Below are 24,093 nucleotides of genomic sequence, written 5' to 3'. Positions count from 1 at the left end.
AAGACACGAGCTGGCACCTGTATGGAAATATTTTTTTCCCCTGTGGAGAAGGGTGGGTAGGAGAGGAGCTGGCAACTTGCTGACCTCACGGATGACTGTGTTGTGGACAAAGAGGGCAGTGGATCTTCTGTGTAGGTTGACAAGGTAAACAAGTTGTAGGTACATGGGAGGGGGGAGAATTCCATCTCCCCTTCCATCACGATTCTGGGTACCACCACCGATGCTCCCGGCATCCTCCACTACGGCGGCCAGGCCCAGAGGCTCTCCTGGAGTCCTTCAGGCAGCTGGGCTCAGAATGGCTCCCCAAAGGCTCTGCTGTCGTGTCCAGGCAGGAAGCAGTGCTCAGATTGCTCTGCTGATGTAGCTGGCCTGGAGCTCTCCTGGCGTCCATTGCAGCTGGCCCCAGAGTCTCTTGTGGCTGCAGCTGGGTACCAAGCCACTCCTGGAGTTCACTGCCAAGGCAGCTGGGCCTGTAGCCGTTCCTGCCATCCTCTGCCATAGCAGCCAACCTCAGAGTTGACACATGCAGTAGCAGCCACCCACCAGTTCAACTAGTAAATGTGTCTTTTAAATCCACAGTGTACTTTTAAAGACTGTTCAGATTTTTTTGCAAACTTGGGGAGCACCCCAAGATTGCAGGAAAATGCGCATTTAGCATTGATGTGGCCCCAGTCTGCAGGTGTGCGCATCTGCGGGTGGGGGGAGGGGTCACATGTTGCCATCAGTTATTTAGGCACCAGCTGCTGCCTATGCATTCCTTCCCCAAAGGCATTGTCTGAGTGGTTGTGGAGATTAATTAATATGACAACTGGTGCAGTTTGTAGGGAGGAAATGAACAGTCAGTCTGTTGGCATCTCAAAACAGGACGTTAACGTGGCTAAGAGGGGAGCAGGAGAGGCGGGCTGCCTCAACCCAGACTGAAAAGTTGCAGAAGAAAGAAGATGAACGGGAAAGAAGGGGGCCCTTACTTGTGGCTATAACAGGTGGGGTTGGTTGGAGGAGGTGTAGGTTGGAGGAGGCATAGCATACCCATTGATCCAAAATTAACATTCTTCTGGCTGGCTAGACAAACGGTCGATTATTGGAAGCCCGTAGGCGAATAATTAAGGTCAGTAGTTCATCATTTATGGACTGGGAAAGTCCTTCTGAAGGTTGAATTTTCTTCCTCTACTTTAGATCTCAGCATCTGGCTAACTATTTGCTACAAGGAGATGCTTTTTTGAGGCAACAGATGATTGGGAGGGGGAATTTTTGCAAACACAAAGCAGTTGGAGCCAGTTCTCAGGTGGTTTTATCTGTGGTCGCCAACACCCACATCAAAATCACAAGATGTCATAGTCCCATTGTATACGGCACTGGTCAGACCACACCTGGAGTCCTGTGTGCAGTTCTGGAGGCCTCACTTCAAGAAGGACGTAGATAAAATTGAAAGGGTACAGAGGAGAGCGACGAGGATGATCTGGGGCCAAGGGACCAAGCCCTATGCAGATAGGTTGAGGGACTTGGGAATGTTCAGCCTGGAGAAAAGGAGGTTGAGAGGGGACATGATAGCCCTCTTTAAGTATTTGAAAGGTTGTCATTTGGAGGAGGGCAGGATGCTGTTCCCGTTGGCTGCAGAGGAGAGGACGCACAGTAATGGGTTTAAACTACAAGTACAACGATATAGGCTAGGTATCAGGAAAAATTTTTTCACAGTCAGAGTAGTTCAGCAGTGGAATAGGCTGCCTAAGGAGGTGGTGAGCTCCCCCTCACTGGCAGTCTTCAAGCAAAGGCTGGATACATACTTTTCTTGGATGCTTTAGGATGCTTAGGGCTGATCCTGCATAGAGCAGGGGGTTGGACTAGATGGCCTGTATGGCCCCTACCAACTCTACGATTCTGTGATTCTATGACAATAGATGGCCTTCACTGTGGCTCAACAGCAGCAAGGAGCTCCGAGCGGGCTGTCAATTTGGGAGCCACGCGAACGCCGCAATAACAACTCTGCTTCGAACAGTGAAAACCGGCGCGAAATGCCGTGGGAAGCGGCTGCCTTCTGTCGGAGTGAAAATGTGGGCGAGCTGAGCCGGCGCGTTTCCACGGAACGCAGATCTTGAATTAGAAGGCAGATCTGTCGCCGGGAAATGGGGAAGGGTTCGCTTTAGCTCCAGCAACGTTCTTGGGCCCATAAAAATAATTTAATTTGTTTTCAATAAAAGAAAAAAACCCTTTGGTCATCACTCACCGGGGCAAGTTAATTATTCAGCGGGGTTATGGAGCCCAGGCATCGATTCCGCCCTCCTCCTTTCCCCAAGCCGCTATCTCTATGTTTCGAAAACTCGATACGGGCAAGCCACCAGGATCTGCGAAGCGTCTGGGAGCTGCTCAGTTGCCCACCGTAGGACCATTGTTTCTGCTGGAGGAAGAAAGTCAGGCCAGGATGCAGTTTTTATTACCCGGCGTGCTCCCAGTGGGGCCATGCAGGAAATATTTGAGAAAGCTTGCAAGGTTCTGATCTGTGAAGCGCATCCGTCATGCTGCCCAGATGTGGCTGAAATCCTTAAGCATGCTGCAGATGCTGGGGTTGGCTTTAAGGAAATTTATGCACTGCTCCTGCTGTACTAAAAATGCACTCTGTTATCGTAGGCGCTCGTCCCCTTCCACAAGGCATGTGGTCCGTTTCTTCCTCCTAAAGCTTTACAGCAAGGGTAGTCAAACTGCAGCCCTCCAGATGTCCATGGACCACAATTCCCAGAAGCCCCTGCCAGCGAATGCTGGCAGGGGCTTCTGGGAATTGTAGTCCATGGACATCTGGAGGGCCGCAGTTTGACTACTCCTGCTTTACAGAAAAGTTGTGCTACACAAGAGGTGGATTCGTCAGTGGCCATAATGACTAGCCTCCATGTTCAGAGGCCGTAAGACTGGTTTGCCAGTAGGACACAACCTCTTTGCCTCCCTGCTCCTCGTGTGGTCAACAAAGGGCTGTTCTCTCCCCTTCAAAAGCAGCATCTTGGTTTCTAGTGGGAGGGGAAAGGTGAAGGAGGCATGCTTGGTTGATAGAAATGCTCTGTGGGTTGTAACCAGCCAGCAACATCTCACTTTTCAGGGCTGGATTTCATTGGGTTGGCAAACCATGGCTTGTTCTCGCTGTAGATTTCTTTAGGTTGTATGTAGAGAGCCGGCTTGGTGTAGGAGTTAGGAGTGCCTATTTCTAAACTGGCGAGTTGGGTTTGATTCCCCGCTCCTCCTCCACATGCAGCCAGCTGGGTGACCTTGGGCTCGCCACAGCACTGATAAATCTGTTCTGACCGAGCAGTAGGCGGGTCCTTCTGGCTCTCTCAGTCCCACCTCCCTCGCAAGATGTCTGTTGTGGGGAGAGGAAAGGGAAGGCGAATGTAAGCCGCTTAGAGCAGGGGTAGTCAAACTGCAGCCCTCCTGATGTCCATGGACTACAATTCCCGTGAGCCCCTGCCAGTGTTTGCTGGCAGGGGCTCGTGGGAATTGTAGACCATGGATATCTGGAGGGCCGCAGTTTGTCTACCCCTGGCTTAGAGAGTCTGGTAGAGAAAAATGGCATATTAGAACTAACTCTTCTTCTGCGTGATGCATGTCTGAATCGACAATCCAGGTTTCCTATGTCAGCTTTAAGGCTTCTGTACCAGAGAGCTAGGACTGCTTGGACAGAACCAGCTCGGTTAAGTTTGATTCCCTGCCCCTCCACCTGCAGCCAGCTGGGTGACCTTGGGCTAGTCACAATTCTATTAGAGCTGTTCTTGCCGAGCATTTCTTCCAGGGCTCTCTCAGCCCCACCTACCTCTGTTGTGGGGAGAGGAAGGGAAAGCGACTATCAGCCACTTTGAGACTCCTTTGGGTCGCGATAAATGGGGTATAAAACCCAACTCTCCTATTTCAGACGGGAAACAGACTCTGGCACAAGTAGGCAGGGAGGTGATGTCTTGAAATGAGCCTTTCGCCTTCTCTGCTTACAAACGTGTCAAAATCCTGTGCCTCCTCCCCTGCCCCAGCCTGAGATTTCGAACTTTCGATTCCTAATTAAAACCTGAGCAGCCGTCTTCCTTCGGAGGCACGCTTTGTCACGAGTCGCGGAGGCAAGAAAAAAAATGTCTCCGAAGCCCCGTCGATTTCAATATGGAGTATCGTTAATGAGAACGGTAGGAACCCCGAGCTCCAGTAGAGTCCGGAAAGCTGCATCTGTGTTAAATTTCCAAGTCAAATGGGCTCTTATTGTCTGTGTTTCCTCTGCAGGCTCCTGCAGCATGACCTTCCGCTGACCCGCCCTGGAAGAAGCCCAGCTTCCTCATGTGCATCCTTTTCTTTAAGTTTGACCCACGGCCCGTTTCCAAAAATGCCTACAGGTAATTTCAACTTGGGCTAGAGCGTCTTATCGAAATGTTTGCCGGCGCTGGTACATGGAAGGTCGCTCAGTGTGGCGGCTTAGCAGTGCCGTTCGTTGTCTGAAATCGAGACGGCTGCTTACCTCCTCGGCGTGAATAGAATACAGGCCTCTTTTTCTGACGTCTGATATACGGGAGAGCAGATTCCGGCCCCCTTCGTATTTGTCCCCATAACCTTTATACCTGTGCCTGTCAGGAGATGGGATTATAGTTCTTTTCAGTGGTTTAGTGTACTCACTATGTGGCTGGGTCATGCTCTCCTTTGCCTGTGGCGGTTGCAGTCCACTGCACAGGTTAAATCCAGTTCACTTTGGCTGCGTAACACGTAATCCGTTAATTCCCAGTCATTTTGCCTGTTATTGATCCTGTAGAATCATAGAGTTGGAAGGGACCTCCTGGGTCATCTAGTCCAACCCCCTGCACTATGCAGGACACTCCCAACCCATCGCTCATCCACTGTCACCTGCCAGCCCCTTGAGCCTTCACAGAATCAGCCTCTCCGTCAGGTGGCTATCCAGCCTCTGTTTTAAAATCTCCAAAATTGGAGAACCCACCACTCGCGAGGAAGCCTGTTCCACGGAGAAACGGCTCAGTGCGTCAGTGATGTAGGAGGCAGTAGTAGAATGAGCTCCCGGATGAGATCAACGCCCTGTGGAACCTAAACCCCCAAATTTGTCTGGAGTAGTCTGGGTCCCCGAATGAAACAGTGCAGTTCCTACATATAGTGGGCGGCGGGAAGTCAGGGGTGTGGCGGGAAAGCAAGCGGAGTAGGGGCTCAGGCGGCGGCGACGTCCCACAGCAAAAGACTATCCCCCCCCCCCGGGCCTCGGTAAAATTGTCAAGCGATGACCGGTTCCCGGTGATAAAAAGGTTGGGGACCACTGGTTTACAGTAATGCTCCTCTTGTAACGTTCTCTAGATAGGGAGACCCTTGTCGGCCCACGGAGCCATTGTTCTCGATGAACCGGTTCTGTCTTCATACCGGGCTTGAGATCTGCGGGTGCTCATCGCAAAGGCTGGGGCGAGAGAAAGCTTTTCGCAAATAGAATCTGCTGAAAGCTTCATGTCCTGATGCAAATCACTATAGAAACAGTTGGTGAAACGCCAGAGAGAAATCTCAGTGAAACGTGTGTCAGGGTTTCTTTTTTTTTTGCAACGCGCTATAAATAGCCTTTTAGATCGGAGGTCAGGAAGACGGCGCTAGCAGGGAAAGGAAGGGAACTGACCATAGGAGTCAAAAGCACATATTCCACTCTGTGAAACCGGCACAAAGTCTTCTGCCATTCCGTGGTACATTCAGTCTTTTGCGGGGTCATCGGTTACAAAAGGATTTCAAGGTCACGCATTTAATTGATGGCGCACGGTTCTGAAATCAAACTGGTTCCAAAGTGCCTGTGAGAGATGTCTGGACTTTATTTCCTAGAATGCTCAGCCTCAGAATTTAAAGTTTTTGCCCAGTTTTGTTAGTACGCCCCTTGTTTACAAGTTGGGTGCACCTTTAAGGTATCCCTTTAAGGCTGTTTCCTCATGACAGTCATCCTCTTGGGAGCTCTCACTGCCGCAGTGAGTGCAGAGGCATTTGCAGTGGCGATGGAGTATCCACGTGGCAGTTCGGTTTGCTCCGCCTCAGCAAGGCCACAACTTGGAGTATTGAAGAAGAAGGAGAAGGAGGGAAGAAGAAGGGAAGAAGAAGGGAAGAAGAAGAAGGAGGGAAGAAGAAGGGAAGAAGAAGAAGGAGGAGGGAAGGAGAAGGAGAAGAAGGAGGGAAGGAGAAGAAGAAGAAGGGAAGGAGAAGGAGAAGAAGGAGGGAAGAAGAAGAAGAAGAAGGGAAGGAGAAGGAGAAGAAGGAAGGAAGAAGGGAAGAAGAAGAAGGAGGAGGGAAGGAGAAGAAGGAGGGAAGAAGAAGAGGAGAAGAAAGTTGGTTCTTACATGCTGCTTTTCTCTACCCGAAGAAGTCTCAAGCCCAAGGTCACCCGAGCTGGCTGCGTGTGGAAGAGCGGGGAATCCAACCCTGCTTGCTGGATTAGAAGCCGTCACTCTTAACTGTTATAAACGAAGCAAATACGCGGAAAGACGTTTCCAAAACAGCCTGTTGCAAAAAGAAGGCAAAATCTTAGATTTGTGGAGTATTCAAATTACAGGAGGATCAAGATCTTTCTACTTTTGACTAAAACACCTGTATCCCCCCACCCAGTATCAAGTTAGAGGAGGTGACCTACCTTGGGGACCCCCCCCCTCTCTACCCCAGCTGCTTTGAGATAATAAAGAGATCCAATTGCTATATACATCACTATGTTTTGGCCTTGGGGCCCTTCTCATAGTATAGGTATATTATACCTGGCAGTATATCTTGTACTCAGGAGTCAGGAATATGAGATCATTGCCAATTACATTATCTTGCTGATACATTTTCACATTGTGTATAAATGGCCTCGTTGAAAGGAGCGTGTAGAAACATTCCTAGATTCCAGTCGCCTCCCCCCTTTTTTAGGTAATACAAATTGCTATTTTTTGTAAATACAGGTTTTAGATTTCAGAGCCATAATCTCATCATCTTTTTATGGCGCTGAATTATATCACAGGAAATTGCTTCGATGGAATGACTTCTCATGTTTCCATCTCTCTGCCCCCACATTAAGAAGCGACATAAATCTTAACACCATCGAGGTTAGGGAGCTATTTTTAGGGGTCTCTCTAATTTATCAGGAGAGGGTTCTTGCTGCCGCCGCCGCTGCCCAATATGGTCATTTTATGGAACGGAATTAAGGCCGTTTCAATTAACGGTGTGTGTGCTAAGAGGGTGGGGCAGGAGAAAGAGGGTTCCTCTCTAAATTGCATCACAGCTAGCAGGCGCCCGTCACTTAAGCGCTGTCCCTTAACTCAGGTGTCATCAACCCCCGGTCCGCGGCTGCCAGCCACGCCTGCCTTCCCCTGCCGGCAGCAAGAAGGAAGGGAAGAGGCAGGCGCAGCATGGCGTCGATGCAAATGCGCATGCGTGCTGTTGCCGCGCATGCGCGTTAGCGCCCCTAGTGGTGAAATGCACACACACAGTTGCCGCGCATACGCATTAGCGCCACCTGGTGGCGAAAATATGCATGCGCGGCAATTGCGCATGCACGTTTTCGCAGCACCCGGGCAGTCGGCTCTTCCCTCATTCCGGAGGCGGTCCCTGACCTGAGAAAGGTTGGGGACTGCTACCTTAACTGATCTGAATTTCTGGGTCTTTCAAAGGGGAGGGGGTGCAGCCAGGAAGGAAGGGCCAGATCTGTTCTCCAGGCAGTAGGGAACAGGTGGCCAGCCGGCTGGGAAGACCGAAGGAACTGGGTGACGTGAACCTCCACCTTTCCTCGTTCTGAAGCTTTCCCTAGGCCTCTGGCCCAACAGAAACAGACCCCAGAAGGCAGAACATCCCCAGATCCTGAGCCGACTTTGGCTGAGCCTGACACTAGGCGGCAAATTTATAGTTTCATTATTCCTCCTATGAGACTAATGCAGTATTTATCATGCAGGGCTTTCATGAAGTGGCATAATATAAGGCATTGTCATAGAATCAATGAGTAGGGAGGGACCTCCGGGTTTTTTTAGTCCAACCCCCTGCAGAATGAAGGAAATTCACAACTACCTGCCCACCCACAGTGACCCTAATTCGATGCCCAGATGATTCCCCCCCACCCCAACCCAGAATTCCTGGCCAATCTGGCCTGGAAGGAATTCGCCTCCTGACCCCAAATCGGCAATTGGCATTTCCCTGGGCATGCAAGAAAGGGCCCCAAGAGCCAAGCACCGACACAATCCCTTCTGCCCACCCACTTAACATCCCCGGGACAGAAGACCCCCCCCCCCCACTCCCCACTGGAACACCTGCATGCAGCAAATTCGGATTCAGGCTTCTGAATTCCCAGCGGGAGGACTGCAGATTTGGGAATAGCGCCTCTCTGATAGAGACCCCGGAGGGCTGCTGTCAGTCAGAGTAGAAAACGCTGAGCAGGAGGAATTGCTGGTCTGCGTGTCAGCCAGCTGGGTATGTTTACATAGAAAAATATGCCTCAGATGCAGCAACGAGGGGAACAAATGGCACATGAAAGTCTGTGGCAGCTTGTGTGAACTTAAACCCTCGCCCGTCGAATTGTACTGTGAAGTCACAGATGTACGCTGTCCAAAAATGTTCAGAGGCGTGCAAGTGCCGGACATTTTTCTGTTTCCGCGAGCCAGAAAGCACAGGCCTGCAGAATCGAAAGCTCCTCTCGAGGAGATAACCTCAGATGCTTCGCGGCCAAAAGGTTAAGTGGGTTCAGCTCGGGATTCAAGGGTTGGCGAGTTAGCGGCGAATCTCTGTGCCCTTTATCGAATTATTAGCTCTTCTGCAGGACGTTAAGGCCGGCTCCTCCGACGAACTGCGACGTGAACCTGCCTTGCTGCTTTCATTTGTTTGTCTCTGCATTCCCGCTTCCCGGGATTAAGTGGATTTGACACACACAAGTTGTTTTGGAATAACGCATTCTTCCACTGATGCCTTTGGACAGAGCGTGAAGAAAAATAATCTAAAAAGCATGACGAAGCGTCTCACAGGAGGAGAGGGGAAGAGGGGCATGATGAGTCTGATCGGAGAGCTCTGACCCTTCTGTGTCGCTAGGAAGTTTTAAAAAAGATAAATGCCGTGGTCGGAGCTTTGGTTGCCCTGGCTGGTTGATAAACAGCTGGCAGCGTGAGTCCTTGCCCTAGATCAGATCCCAAATGGTCTGCAGCATCAGCGTCCCTGGGAGTTTTTCCCAAAGTAGCACACGCTGTATACACCAAGAGCTGGGCACCCTTTCACCCACAGCTTTCAGGCAGAGCTCCGCCAAAGGGATCGGTGGGTGCTCTTGAGCCTGCCGACGGGATTTCAAGTCCCCCCGGGTGTGCAGGAAGCGTGCCGCACGACAGCCGTTCAGTTTTCCCTGCGCCAATGCAGTGCAAAAATCCGTGGGGATCTCCTATCCCCTTCCAGTAAACAGACTTCATTTGAGAAAGAAAGTAGCCTGTTGAAGCCAAATTATTAGCTCATTGCAGGGTCCCTGCTAAGACTGAAGAAGAAGAAGAAGAAGAGTTGGTGCTTATATGCCGCTTTTCTCTACCTGAAGGAGTCTCAAAGCAGCTTCCAATCTCCTTCCCTTTCCTCTCCCCACAACAGACACCCTGTCGGGTGGGTGAGGCTGAGAGAGCCCTGATATCACTGCTTGGCCAGAACAGTTTTATCAGTGCCGTGGCGAGCCCAAGGTCACCCAGCTGGCTGCATGTGGGGGAGCGCAGAATCGAACCCGGCATGCCAGATTAGAAGTCCGCACTCCTAACCGCTACACCAAACTGGCTCTGCATGAGACTGGGGGTCTCATGCAAGCTCTCCTCTTATTGCCCAACAGTGCCCAGCCTTTCCCAGCGCCAGCCGTTTCTGCGCAAAAGCGTCCTGTTGATGGCTAAGCTCCGAGTCTGAAGGACCAGGAGACGGTGTCCTAGGCAACAGGGTTAGGAGCATGGCTTTTCGCACCTCGAGTCAAACACGGGAAGGAACCAGCTGCAGGCTTCAAAGACAAAACCTTCCAGGGGATTGGGCCACTAGCAAGCATTTAGCAAGACGGTGGTACTAACCAGGGTGCCGGGCTAGGTCGTAAACGCATGTCATAAAACGAGAGTCCCTGCACAAATAGGGTGCAAAAACCAGCCAGTCCAGGGAATTGCGGAGGGGTCATTCAAATTTGCAGGTGTTTGCAGACTTCTGTTTGTTTGGAAAACTGCATCGGGAGGGGTGGAGGAGGGGAAATATAGATGACGATACGAACTCTAGATCTGGAATTCCATCCCATCTTCACCATGTAGGGAGATGAAGATGGGGCATTGGAACCGGATTGATCCTTACCAGAGAGCTCTTTAGTAGGTGACTGCTCTCTTCTTTCCTTTGAGTCAGGGGTTCGATCCCTTATACCAGCCTTTCTCAACCTTTTTTACCATCGGGATACCCCCAAGACATCCTTCTGGCTTTGAGAACCCCCTGAAGTGGTGTGATTATGCATAATGTGGTTGGAAGCAGAGCTGTGGACATGCCCACCCGGGGCCCCTCCCCTCCCCACCCCCTCCAGGCCCATCATTGGTCATTTTAGAGGGGGGGGGGAAGAGCAGGTCAACATGACCATATATGGTCATATCACCTGGAAAATGTTTTTTTTAATTAAAAATAGATAAAAATTAATTAGCATGGCCACAACTCATCGTGTTGCCACGTTTGCAGCCCGGGCTGGGACGGAGGCCAAGGAGATGGTTGTTGCCACTGGCCAGCATCTGGAATTTCCAGCAGGCACCAGGCTGCTTACTCCGGCAGGCCCCCAAGGCTGGAGCTACATAGCTTGAGTCAGCCCAGGATGGGCAGAGGGGGTGCTTGTGATTCCCAAGCCCCTTCCCACTTTCCCAGATTACTTAAAGCACTGCAATGAGGCAGGCCACCTTGCAATTTTTTCCCTCTTTGGCTTCGGAAAATCCTACCCCCATCATGAAAATTGAAATGAAATCCTACCAGAACCTCCACCCACCCACCCACCCAGTGTTTGAAGGTTTTTGGGGGGAGGAAGGAGAGAAAGGGGAATAACTCTAGAGTCCTAGGTGGTCAGTATTGACAAATCAAGGTGTAATGGAGATTAAAGGTACTCTGCTGAGTGTAAAACTGGCTTAGCTCATTGATTAGGAACGTGGTAGCCAAAGACGTCTTTTGCCATGAATTAACATCAGCTTTTATGGGCTCTTCTAGATCATCAAAATTACTTCATAATGACCAAATATATTAAAGCTAATTGGCTGGAGAAAGTAAGATTGCCCCAGAGGTCACACTTAAATGCAAGAAGCACTGTTTCTGGGCAAACGCCCTGGATACTTTTTGACATGTTCCCGTTTGCTCAGAAAAGGCAGAATTTGAACCTCCCCAGCCCCAACCTGGTAATAAAGTGAACAAACCTATCCCTTCTTGCAAGGGAAAAAATTGCCTATTCAGACTGGTAGTGTCTCCTCAGGGTCTCAGGTTGAGGTCTTTCACATTACCTGTTTTTTTTTTTAACTGGAGATGCTGGGGATTGAACCCAGGACCTTCTGCATGCCAGGCAGATGCTCTACCGTGGAGCCATGGCCCCTTCCCCTACCCCCGTCAGCCAATTGCTCCTGGTTCTGTCCCTGGCACACTAAATTATGTTGCTAGCCACCTAGGCTCCCTGATGATAAACAGCCGCTGTTTGCTTTATTTAGATGATGTATTGGCTGCTTCTCCCCAAAGGTGCTCAAAGCAGTATACAATGCAGTATGAAAAATAAAATGCCCTTGGAACCAATGCAAAAACCGACAGATCTAATAAAAACAACATCAGCGCCAGCAGCAGGAGTAAAGGACATTAAAAAATCCCTCAAGCCAGCAATCAATCGAATAACCAGCTTCGGTTAAAATAATTTAGCGGCAATAAAACGACAAGCATTCATGGAAACGAATCCAACAGTTGTCAGTAAAACTCTCCAAGGCATCAAGGGCAGGAACAAAACACAGGCGTCCCACAGTCATATAAAGAAATAAGAATGCCTGGCCCTGGACAGATAAATAAGCCTTGTTATGAGGTGAAAATATAAGAGCAGGTGCCAGGGGAACTGCTGAAAGGAAGCCATCCTGTAGCCAGGATCTGAACGTAGTCACCCCTCCTGCAAGAACCACACTGGATGAGACCAGTGTCCCATTTTTGCCCAGCATCCTGTTTCAAGCAATGGCTGACCCCAACAAAGATGGCACAGAAGCCCTGATGTTGTCTCCTCACATTCACTGGTATGAGGAGATTTACTGGCTTTCAGGTGTGGAAGCTCCCTTTAGTCTCATGGCTGGTAGCGGTTGAATCACAGAATCACAGAGTTGGAAGGGGCCACACAGGCCATCTAGTCCAACCCCCTGCTCAATGCAGGATCAGCCTAAAGCATCTGTAGAAGTCTAGAATCACAGAGTTGGAAGGGGCCACACAGGCCATCTAGTCCAACCCCCTGCTCAACGCTGGATCAGCCCAAAGCATCCTAAAGCATCCAAGAAAAGTGTGTATCCAACCTTTGCTTGAAGACTGCCAGTGAGGGGGAGCTCACCACCTCCTTAGGCAGCCTATTCCACTGCTGAACTACTCTGACTGTGAAAAATTGGTAGGTAGAGCTCCCATTCATTCATTCATTCATTCATTCATTCATTCATTCATTCATTCATTCATTCATTCATTCATTCATTCATTCATTCATTCATACATTCAATTTATATACCGCCCTCCTTGAAGGTTCAGGGCAGTTTACATCAAACCGAAGCAATAGAAATTAGTATGAACAATAGAACATTGGGAAGAACAATAAATCAACGCTAACTGATGGTCTGGGGATTGGGTGAATCTGCAATGATGGTTGTAGGAGGAAGGGTGAGGGGGTCCGATTGGAAATGGTGGTTTAGGCTGACCTTTTGCAGGCCCTGCGGAACTGTTCGAGTTCCGCCAGGGCCCTGATCTCCTCCGGGAGCTCGTTCCACCAGGTGGGGGCGAGGATGGAGAAAGCGCCATAACTGGTCTACTGCCAAATTCCACGATGTAACAAATTACTTCTTAATACAAAGCAGCACATTGTTTCAGGAGGCGGAAGCCCATGGAGAAAGAATTTGGCTGCCTGTTTTAATTGGCACCTGCCAATTAAATACGGGAGTAGGTAGTCCTTGACGGGCATAGGCATTTAGCATATGCAGCAGTGCGCCTTGGTCAGTTCTGAATCACCGTTTAACATGAAGAGACACGATGCACAGTTTCTTTCACGCTGGAGGTTTGTTGGTCAGCGCTGCCGGAACAGCGATCTGTGTACGTACGCCGAAAATGTTTGGGAGCAGACACGGTGGAAGTTTTAGGCACTTCTCGGGATGCAGCATGTATATTCGCCAGAAGCTTGATGATCTATAGTGCACAAATCTTCCCTCTGCTTTAACAGCCAAGTGGCAATCAGAACGCAAAGGCCAAAAAGCCAGAGTGTATCTATTGTGTGTTCCTCAGAGGCATCTTGCTCTTCTTGACTCTCCTCTCTCTTTGGGTCTCTGCCTTCACAGGTTGCCTTTCCCTTTTAAACTCCAGGGAAGGACGACCCTTTCGCTTTTACCCATCCTGCATGTTCATTCCTGTGCAAGCCAGACCTTTTCTTCTCTGACCCGCCATGCCTTTAAATAGATAAATCTACAGAGAGAGGGCATGTCTGGCCCAAACTTTTCAGCCTTCCTTTTTTTTTGCTTGCATGCTAGATGACGGCAGGGCACGGCAAAGGGAACGGAGAGAAAAAACTAAAGGTCACAAGGGTAGGACACAGGCAGACGGAACTGCACTAGCTCAGACTTCAGTTCCTCTAGGGAAGAGGGCGAACCGCCTAATTAGGCACGGATGAGATCTCCATCCTGAAAGGCCAAAAGACCAACCTGGGCAGCCCTGGTTTGGACCGTGGGCAGGCGGGGATGGTTCGGGAGGGCTCAGCCCTTCAGTTCCGCCATGTGGTGCTGTTAGCGCTTTGGAAGAGGAAAGGCGGGTCCTTCTGAAAATATAACTCCCTTTTAACAGGACCTGATGCATGGTCCCGCTAAAGCACTAATAATGGGTATGGCAGTGGGGATGCTCTGGAAAGTAGGCTTGTGCATTTCAGTGGCCAGTCAAGCCTAGAACGGCCAGTTTAAGATTGCTCCTCCTCCTTTACTTACGCCTTATACCTGTAAGCTTATGATCCTTCTTCCATTTAGTCCAGGGGTAGTCAAACTGCAGCCCTCCAGTTGTCGCCTTCCCTTCCTCTCCCCACAACAGAGGTAGGTGGGGCTGAGAGAGCCCTGGAAGAAATGCTCGGCAAGAACAGCTCTAATAGAACTGTGACTAGCCCAAGGTCACCCAGCTGGCTGCAGGTGGAGGGGCAGGGAATCAAACTTAACCAAGCTGGTTCTGTCCAAGCAGTCCTAGCTCTCTGGTACAGAAGCCTTAAAGCTGACATAGGAAACCTGGATTGTCGATTCAGACATGCATCACGCAGAAGAGTTAGTTCTATATGCCATTTTTCTCTACCAGACTCTCTAAGCCAGGGGTAGACAAACTGCGGCCCTCCAGATGTCCATGGACTACAATTCCCATGAGCCCCTGCCAGCAAACGCTGGCAGGGGCTCATGGGAATTGTAGTCCATGGACATCTGGAGGGCCGCAGTTTGACTACCCCTGATTTAGTCTGAGGAAGGGTGCATGCATGAGAAAGCTCACGCCTCGAATAAATCTTTGTTGGTATTAAAGGTGCTCTTGGATTCATACTTTGTTGGCCCGCCAGATATGAAGAACTGCATTTCATCCAGCAATATGTTTTGACTTTGGTGGAAGAATGTAGTTCTGGTAGCCTGAAGTGTTCCCTGCTCTAGTTGCACAAAGAAGGAAGGTGTCACTCCTTAAGGCCTGGCAAGATCAGGGTTAAAGGGTAAATCTTCTCCATTGCAGTTTCAACCACTCTCCAAATCAGCTTGTGCCAGTGCTGGACAGCTCCCTGTTTCAAAGGTTCCAGCTGTTCCATTGAGTATCCCTGGCCTGATCTAAGATACCTACCTTAAACCAGGGGTAGTCAACCTGTGGTCCTCCAGATGTCTATGGACTACAATTCCCATGAGCCCCTGCCAGCATAAGCTGGCAGGGGCTCATGGGAACTGTAGTCCATGAACATCTGGAGGACCACAGGTTGACTACCCCTGCCTTAGACCCTTTTCTCTGGCTGACTAGGTAGAGAATGTGCAATGCGGCAGGACACTCCAGCTGAATAAAATAATCTTTCTTCCCATGAGATCATTGTTCTTCACATTTGTTAGTTTTTTTGCTCCAGGTAGCACACGGGATAAGAGAACGCTGTGAGTAATATGCCTCGCTACTCTTTTAAACATGCAAGAAGTAGAGCCGGAAACGTGATTTTCTGTATCACTGAAATACCCCTTTTAATACAGAAGTTCTAATTGGCTAAAGCGCTTTGTACCTTCCTCAACTAAGCAACCGGGTGGCACGTTACAGTGGGTGAGTGATAGGGTTGTGAGTGTCCTGCAAAGTGCAGGGGGTTGGACTAGATGACCCAGGAGGTCCCTTCCAGCTCTGTTATTCTATGATTCTAGGTTTCCCTGTGCTTTTTTCTCTGCAGGCTTATCCTAGCAGCGAACAGAGATGAATTTTATCTCAGACCATCGAAATCGGCAGACTTTTGGGACAGCAGCAACGAGATCCTTAGTGGTATGTAATTCTTGCCTTAAACACGTTTCCCTTTTTTCTCTTTCTCCCCCATCAATTCTGGGAGAAGCGATCCGAGTATGTGCCCACCATCGACTGGAGAAGCAGTCGCATCTCCAGAAATGTTATCTTTATCGTGGCTGCGAAGTTTGTCTGCCGTTTTACGTAGCGGTTAATAATTCCGACATCTGAAATCAAGCAGGGCGGACTCCGGTGAAATACCTTAGGAATAGATTCTTGTCTCTCGTCAGTGAGATGCGATGATCCATCTGCTCAAATATTTGAGAAATGGGTGTCAGGAAAGGCCTTTCTCTACGTGAGACCTCAAAGAGCTGCTGCCACTTGGAGATAAGGAAGTGGGTGGACTGACAGTCTCGCTTAAATTCAAGTCAAGTCAAGTCAAATACCTTTATTGGCCTAATATGGCTTGAATTAAGGGGCTAACGGTTCTGACTTAAGCAGAGCTACACCTAAATTCATTAACTGTGCTGAGGACTGTACTGTATAAAGGGCGTTGCATGGGCAGGGGCCATAAACCAGGGTTTGCATTTGTGTTGTGCATGTAGAAGGTCCTTTGTCCTATTACAGGTGAATGGATGGTTGGTGTCTAGGATGACATTTCTTGCTTGAGCCCTTGAAGATTATTTACTGCTCGGGCCTTGAAGGTTTGATGGCCCAGTGGCCTCACTTTGTAGAAGGCAGTTTCATAAGTGCATATATGCACAGCACATGGCTTTGGCATGAAAAACAGGAAAGTGTTTTTCTCAGAAGCTGGCATGTAAGGCCGGCTTCCCCCTTTAATGGCACAGGAACTGAGGAGCAGTTAATTAGGTGTGGTCAGAAGGTAAAAGCTTCTGAAGCTTTTTGTTTTTGCTTGCTGACCGATAATGCAGAGCTTGGGGGTGGTGGAGAGTGCCATCCATTCACAGACCATGGGGCTTTCAAGACAAGAGATGAACGGAGGTAGAATCCTTGAATCCTAGAGTTGGAAGTGTGCATGGAGGCCTTCTAGTCCCACCCTCTGCTCTACGCAGAATCAGGCTAAAGCATCCAGAAGTCTCTGTCCAGCTGTTGCTTGAAGACTGCGGCTTGCCTCTGGCTTGTACCAACTCTTCTTCTTCAGTAATATCAGGGCTCTCTCAGCCTCACCTCCCTCACAGGGTGCCTGTTGTGGGAAGGGGAAAGGGAAGGCGATTGTAAGCCACTTTGAGCCTCCTTCGGGTAGAGAAAAGCAGCATATAAGAACCAGCTCTTCTTGATTAACAACCTTGTAATTCACATTTTCTCAATCAGGGTTTTGTGAAAACCAGGGTTTTCTTGGCAGGCCTGGACAGTTTCCCAAATGGGTGGGAGTTAATTAATTTTTATATATATTTTAAAACATTGCTAAGCATTTATCAGGTGATGTAGCCATATTTGGCCATGCTGACCCGCCCTCCCTCGCAAATGGCCAATGATGGGCCTGGAGGGGTTGGGAAGGGGAGGGGCTCCAGGTGGGTGTGTCCACAGCTCTGCTTCCCATATTCTGCATTTCTGGGGTTTCTCAAAGCCTGAAGAATGTTTCAGGGGTTTCTCAACAGTAAAGAAAGGAGAAAGGCTGTTGTGGTTGATTAAATGCGTGCCTTTGCATTGGTTAAGTAATTTTGCATATGAATAAACGACGATTCTGAGGAAAAGGGCATCTTTTGCTTTCCTAGCTGGCACCATCTCAAAAGAGGCATTCTGGTCTTTTCTGAACGCATTCTTCTTCCAAGGATACTGGTGAATTTGTCTTATTCCAAACACTTTCAACCTGCTTTTCTCCATATAACATGGATCCAGGGTGCCTTACAATATACAGAACATACAAGCAGAGTCAGCTACACAGACAGGCAAAGTGAAAAACTTCCACATTAGTTCCTGCCATTTAGGCAGAGCTGGTGGCAACATCTCTCTGTGAGCGGGCGAGAACTTCCTTCCCCCCTAGGAGGTAGAGGTAAAGGTAAAGGTATCCCCTGTGCAAGCGCGGGGTCATGTCTGACCCTTGGGGTGACGCCCTCCAGCGTTTTCTTGGCAGACTCAATATGGGGTGGTTTGCCAGTGCCTTCCCCAGTCATTACCGTTTACCCTCCAGCAAGCTGAGTGCTCATTTTACCGACCTCAGAAGGATGGAAGGCTGAGTCAACCTTGAGCCGGCTGCTGGGATTGAACTCCCAGCCTCATGGGCAGAGCTTTCAGACGGCTGCCTTACCACTCTGCGCCACAAGAGGCTCTCCCTAGGAGGTGGCCTCCTTTAAAGTTCCAGGAACTAGCGGACAGAGGTAGAGCAGGTGGCAGCCGTTGTGTCCGTGATACTCGCTCCCTAGGCAGGCCCATACTAACATTAAAAAAGAACTGTTTTTAAGCAACCTGCTGGCCTCTGGGAATTGGGGGCCTCGTTTGTCAAACGACTTGTTGATTTGAGTTTTGCCGGCTTTACTTCTTAGCCTCTCTGCTTGGCGACTTGTGAAACGCTACCCAGCTTGCTGTCCACTCGCTTCTCCGTTTAAAGATTTATGTTTCATCTGCGTGGCTTTACGGCCCTGGCTGTGTGCATAAATAAAAACGAGACGCAGCGTTTTTGCAAAGACTCGTCTCTTATGCCTATATTGTTGTCGTTGGCAGGGAGAATTGCGAGGATAAATCACATCCTCCGCTTGCAGCCCCTCTCACATTCCGAAATTCTGGCTCTCGCTTCGCATTCTCGGCTAGAGCCTTTGCGCATCTATTGCTCCTTTTAGATGGCGGCTTGGAGGAATGCGCTGTGTGCTTTGTGCCAAAAAAACCCCTTTAATTTAAACCGTGTCAGCCTGGGAAACAGGGAGAGGCTTAAACACAGTTATGATGTGGTGTCATCTTTCCACTTTTCTCTCCATGGCTGCCTGATGCAAGAGGGTACGGAATTTAAAAAATATTCTCAAGGGCTTTCGGTAGTTTGGTTTCATTATTATGTGTGTGAGCCAATGTAATGATGTAATGAGGCACTTAACCCGATCCTATACCTGGGACACCTTTATTTTTGAGAGGAAAGGGAAGGCAAACATAAGCCGCTTTGTGACTCCTTCAGGTTGAGAAAAGCAGCATATAAGAACCAACTTCTTCTTCTTCTTCTTCTTCTTCTTCTTCTTCTTCTTCTTCTTCTTCTTCTTCTTCTTCTTCTTCTTCTTCTTCTTCTTCTGCTTCTTCTTCTTCTTCTTCTGCTTCTGCTTCTTCTTCTTCTTCTCCTTCTCCTTCTCCTTCTCCTTCTCCTCCTTCTCCTTCTCCTTCTCCTTCTCCTTCTCCTTCTCCTTCTCCTTCTCCTTCTCCTTCTCCTTCTCCTTCTCATCTTACTGTACAGAGGTGTTCTCCCTCACAACCAATAAAATATATTCTACCTCAGCAAACCGCCCCATAGAAGAGGTGTGGTAAAGCTTAACAAATGCCTTCTTAGGTATCTAAAATAAAAACAGATGGAAGCAAGTGCAGGCAGTCTTGTGTCTCTTATGCATTACTGCTTGCGTTGGTGACGTTTGCCAGCAGGGAGCATACGGAGTTGGCTTACGCCAAGTTGGAACAAAGTTTGAGATTGCTTAGCAGAGCTCCCTCGGTCTATGGTCTCGGGCAGAGGAAGGACTTTTCCAGTACCCCGCTGTCCAATATCCTCCACTGGATATGCCAGTGCAGGGGGTTGGGCTTAATTACCTTTATGGCCCTTTCTATGATTCTACGCAACAGATGACTTCTTACTTTGTTTCTCTCCTCCGAATGGGAGTCCTCTGCACAAGCTTGTCACACATTACTGATCATGTCTAACATTTCTGTCCTGATGTTGAATTTCTAACTAATAACGATGCAGCAGCCAGCCCGGGACTTTAATCTGTAAGTGAATAAACCTTCTTCCCCCAAAGCATGTCAAATAATACACAATAATATGGCGCAGTGTATTTATTTTCTGTTATGCCCTTTTCCTTATTAGAAAAAATTACCAGCGCCAATGGGCTGGTGTGCAAAAGTCCCAGCGTACCATAAAGGAGATCCAATTATAAACACACCTAATCTATTTATTTGCAAAGCCCAGAAATACCGACGTGAAGGTTGGGAATCGATCTGTTAGCAAGAAACGGGTTCAGCTTCTGGCATCGACGCTATTTTATGGCGGCCAATCCTCCCAAGCACATTAATTCTAATAAATTAATAAGATCAGTCTGTAATTGGAATGTCGCAGTGCCTCCGCCTTGGTTTTGTGGCTTTGCAGAGCGCTCTGTTTCTCCTTGGTCCTTTGGCCTTTTAGGGTTTTTTTGCAATTGTTTTTCTCATTGCTTTGATATCTGGGTTGGCTGCCATCTCAATGGGCCCCTCCCTATTTGCAGGCGTCTTTCTAAAGAGAAAAAAGACGTGTTGCTTTCAATCACAGTGCTTCCTGGATTACGGCCATTGTTTCCTGCTTCGTTTTTGCAGTTTGGGAAATTTCCTTTGCCCGGGGGAAGTACTAGCGTTAGCAGAGCCGCAGGATCCCAGCCCCCAATTTCTTACTAAGGCTCAGTCATGGAATTAATTCTCACTGTTGATCCCAAGTCTTAATGTCCCCATTAAAACTCTCATTAAAAGACTTAAAACCATCACAACGTGGCGGCGCAATAATAAAATCCCCTTCGTACCCCCCATTCCTAAAAGGGGGGTGGCGGAGGAGGAGAAAGAGGTCAACGATGTTCAAGAAGATTCATAAAAAGGGCGAGGGTCGGTAGTGTTTAGATGTCAGGAATCTTCTGGAGCCTTCCAGAGCCTTCAGGAATAGGGGTAGTAGACAGGGGTGAAGGACAGCCTCGGTGGGGGGGGGCGAAGGCAGGAGGATGGCTTGTGGTGCTTCAGGCTACTGGCGGTGGAATGCTGCTTTGGAGTAGGGTTGTGTGTTCCGGTGCAGTTCGGCCACTTCGGTGATCATCAAAACCCGAGGCGGACAGCGGCACCAAGGGGAGTGGCGGTGCTGCCGCCACCCCTCTGCACCAAAGTAGCCGGAGCGCGCAACCCTACTTTGGAGTGTTCCCCCAAAGGGGAAAAGAAATCCTGCAAGTAGAAAGCATCCCCACCACATCCCATACATTTTAAAAATGTTATTTATTATTTGATGAATAAGACCGTCCCTTTGGGTCCAGCCATCTCGGGGTGGTGTACATCACATAAAAACATAGGTATATGTTCTAAAGCAGCATCCACATCCTTATAGGCTTCTCCCACAGTGTCTTCTTAGAATAATAGCCAGAATCTGGTGTTACAGGGAGGCTGTTCCCGGGGGTGGGGGTGTGTCTTAGATGTTGCTGGCGGCCTGGCCTCAACCAAATGCCTGGTGGAAGAACTCCATTTTACAGGTCCTGCAGAAGTGGGTAAAATCCCACATGGCCTGTGACTCCTCCGGGACCTCGTTCCACCAGGTAGGGGCCAGGACTGAAAAGGTTCTGGTCAAGGTCAGGTGCACCTCTCATGGACCAGGGAACGCAAGGATGTTGGAACTGGCTGAGCATGACCCTCTTTGGAGGGTATATTCAGAGAGGTGGTTCTCATTATTACTCCATCTCTTTCTCTGTTACCTACTTGTAGAGGAGCATAGTGACCACAGTCTGTTCCAGATGTTTAGGATTAGATTCCTGGCAGCACCCACAACCCTCGCATGCGTGCATCCCTCTAAATTTTTCACAAAACTGAACAGAGATTGAGGAAGGGGAAATTATACCACACCTGGGCCCTCCCCTTTTCTACCGCGTGAAACCAGTTGCTGGATCCAGACCTTGCTTCCATACTTGACAAATCTACAGAGAGGCGGGTTCTCGTGGGCTCCTGTTTCTTATTTTGGGACTCTCTTTACAAGCTCTCAGATCTCAAGTTTGTCCATTGAGCTGAAATGTTTAGGTGCTCCGAGAAAGAGGCAAAGTTGACAGGTGGCCTTTATTTTCACTGTTGTTTCTGCAGGCTTGGATATGGAGGAAGGGAAAGAAGGCGGGACCTGGCTTGGAATCAGCAAGAAAGGCAAGATGGCGGCCCTGACAAATTACATGCAGCCAAAGATTGACAAGAATGCAAAAGGGAGAGGTACGTAAAGGAGAATGGGACAGGAAGGGGGGGGTCCCCTCACTCCTTTCTATTTTATTTATTTATAACATATTTGCATGCTGCCTTTCCAGAGCCCTGATTTGAGGCAGCTTACAATTAAAATAGGTAAAAAGGTAAAGGTATCTCCTGTGCAAGCACGGGGTCATGTCTGACCCTTGGGGTGACACACTCTAGCGTTTTCATGGCAGACTCAATACAGGGTGGTTTGCCAGTGCCTTCCCCAGTCATTACCGTTTACCCCCCAGCAAGCAAGCAGGGTACTCATTTTACCAACCTCAGAAGGATGGAAGGCTGAGTCAACCTTGAGCCGGCTGCTGGGATGGGCAGAGCTTTCAGACTGCATGTCTGCTGCCTTACCACTCTGCGCCACAAGAGGCTCATACAATTAAAATAGTAACCATATAAAAATAAATATCACAGGAAGGCAAAATCGTGGCCCACTTTACATTGGCCGGCTCATGTGATCGGACTCAATGGAGAAAGCAATTTGGATTTCTGATGTAGTGAAAAACCATGACTTGCTGTTAGGCGAGTGAGTTTGGAGGTCCTCCTAAGCTATGAAGGTTTTTGGCTTGGACCACAGAACCATAGATTGCAGCTTTGGATGTACCATGAAAACTACAAAGATAGATTCAGATGGGTAGCCGTGTTGGTCTGATGCAGCAGTCCAGTGGCACCTTTAAGACTGACAAAGTTTAATTTGGGGTATAAGCTTTAGCCTGCATTTCTGATGAAATATGGTTTGCTGCAGAGAGTCGAGCTGGAGGGGAAAGACGCAAGTCCTTGGATCCCTCTCCTCCCTAGCCTCAATCACATAGTGGCAGCACGCTGCATTTTTGGAGTGTGACGTGGTCTCAAGCCGTGGGGGGGGGGGGGGCGGTAGCCGTGCAATTTATGCAACAGCCCTGAATGACGAAAATTAAAAACAAAGGTCACCGCAAGCCAATAGGAAAGGCAGGGCAGAAGTATCTTAATGGATTAATTAATGAGCACGTTCTTAGGAACTCTGCGTAACACCAGCTCCTAAGTTATCCTCTGGGAAAGGGGACATAAAACATCTTGAAATGCTGCGAACCTTTTAAAAGTGCATCGAATTAACACCGAGCGCCCTACAGGGTCGATCAAGCTTATGTTGGCAGGTTTTTGCGGCAGGAAGACTTAACGCTCGCTCATTCCTTCTCCATGGCTGAGCTAGCCCGGGGAGGTGAAATGTCAGCATCCTTCCTGGGGAATCATTCTGGCAGACCATAAATCCTCCCTCCCCCCCCTCTTTTTTTTAATTCTTTACAGGTGCCCTTGTGACAAACTTCCTGACGACCGAGCTGGACAGTTACTCTTACTTGAAGAAAGTGGCCTCTGAAGGACACCTTTACAATGGATTTAATTTAATAGCTGCGGACTTGAAGTAAGGCTATTTGGAGGGGGGGACCTTTGCTGTTAACTGGCAAATGGGGAGAAATGCAGAGAGCAGCAGAGTGCATATCATTAGTAGTGCGACATGGTCATGGTGTTGGCGTTACTCAGAGCAGAGGCCATTGACACATGTCCAGTGGTGGAGTCCAACTTTCTCTCCGTTGCAGGTTCTTAAGATCCTTTCTGCCTTTTTTTTATTTCCCCTTTAAAAAAAACAAAGGTCCAGAAAATTAGGAAACTTTTTTTTTGGGGGGTGGGGGCTGCCAAGACATGGTTAATTTATAGAGACTCTGCAGGATTCACAAAGCAAAAGACATTTGGAGGCGGTTTTCCTTCGCCTACCTCTGTGTCTCGACCCTGGTGTTCCTTGGAACGTCCCCCATCCGAGTACTAAGCCCTCCTTAGCTTGGGTTCACTGAATTCCAAGCTTTTGGGTTTTTTACAACAACAAAAATCCATCTTAGCCCTCTTCATTGTGGAGACAGACCTTTCCTCTTAAATCTCCACAATGAAAAGGGCTGGACTCTTTTTGTTAATGAAAGCTGGACTTTCAGTGAAGCTAACGTACATACTGTTATAACTTTATACTGATATAACAATATTCAGGTGCCTGTTTATGAAAAAGAAAAACATGGAAAAGCCCCAATACATCTGGAGAAGGGGGATGGCTGCTGTAGTGGAGCTGCGACAGGGAAGCTGCAAGGAATATGAGCATGTAGAAGCCCCATGGCCACAGCACTGCATCTGTAGACACAGCACCACTGGGGAGATCTGAAGTCACTTTTCTCCCTGCAGGAGGGATGCTTTTGGTTGCAGGGGTCCCATATGGAGAAAAACAACCGGATAATGATTTAATGTGTGCATATGTCTATATAAAAATGGGTAAAGCAGACAGCT

At 48.8% G+C, this 24,093-nt stretch overlaps 1 protein-coding gene across 7 annotated transcripts in view; it reads left to right on the top strand.

The window, feature by feature from the left end:
• The window catches only part of TANGO2 (transport and golgi organization 2 homolog), a 74,979-nt gene that overhangs the window by 21,785 nt on the left and 29,101 nt on the right, over positions 1 to 24,093 (top strand). For all 7 annotated transcript variants that reach the window (XM_077309157.1, XM_077309158.1, XM_077309161.1 and 4 more), the window contains exons 2-5: positions 4,246 to 4,355; positions 15,596 to 15,684; positions 21,643 to 21,762; positions 23,074 to 23,188. In XM_077309157.1, the coding sequence (XP_077165272.1) occupies positions 4,300 to 4,355; positions 15,596 to 15,684; positions 21,643 to 21,762; positions 23,074 to 23,188 (380 nt within the window). In that variant the 5' untranslated portion in view covers positions 4,246 to 4,299. The remainder of the gene's footprint in view (positions 1 to 4,245; positions 4,356 to 15,595; positions 15,685 to 21,642; positions 21,763 to 23,073; positions 23,189 to 24,093) is intronic.

Source organism: Paroedura picta, chromosome 13 (assembly GCF_049243985.1).
Source record: "Paroedura picta isolate Pp20150507F chromosome 13, Ppicta_v3.0, whole genome shotgun sequence".
Classification (NCBI taxonomy): domain Eukaryota; kingdom Metazoa; phylum Chordata; class Lepidosauria; order Squamata; family Gekkonidae; genus Paroedura; species Paroedura picta.
This window is presented reverse-complemented; position numbering and strand designations above follow the sequence as displayed.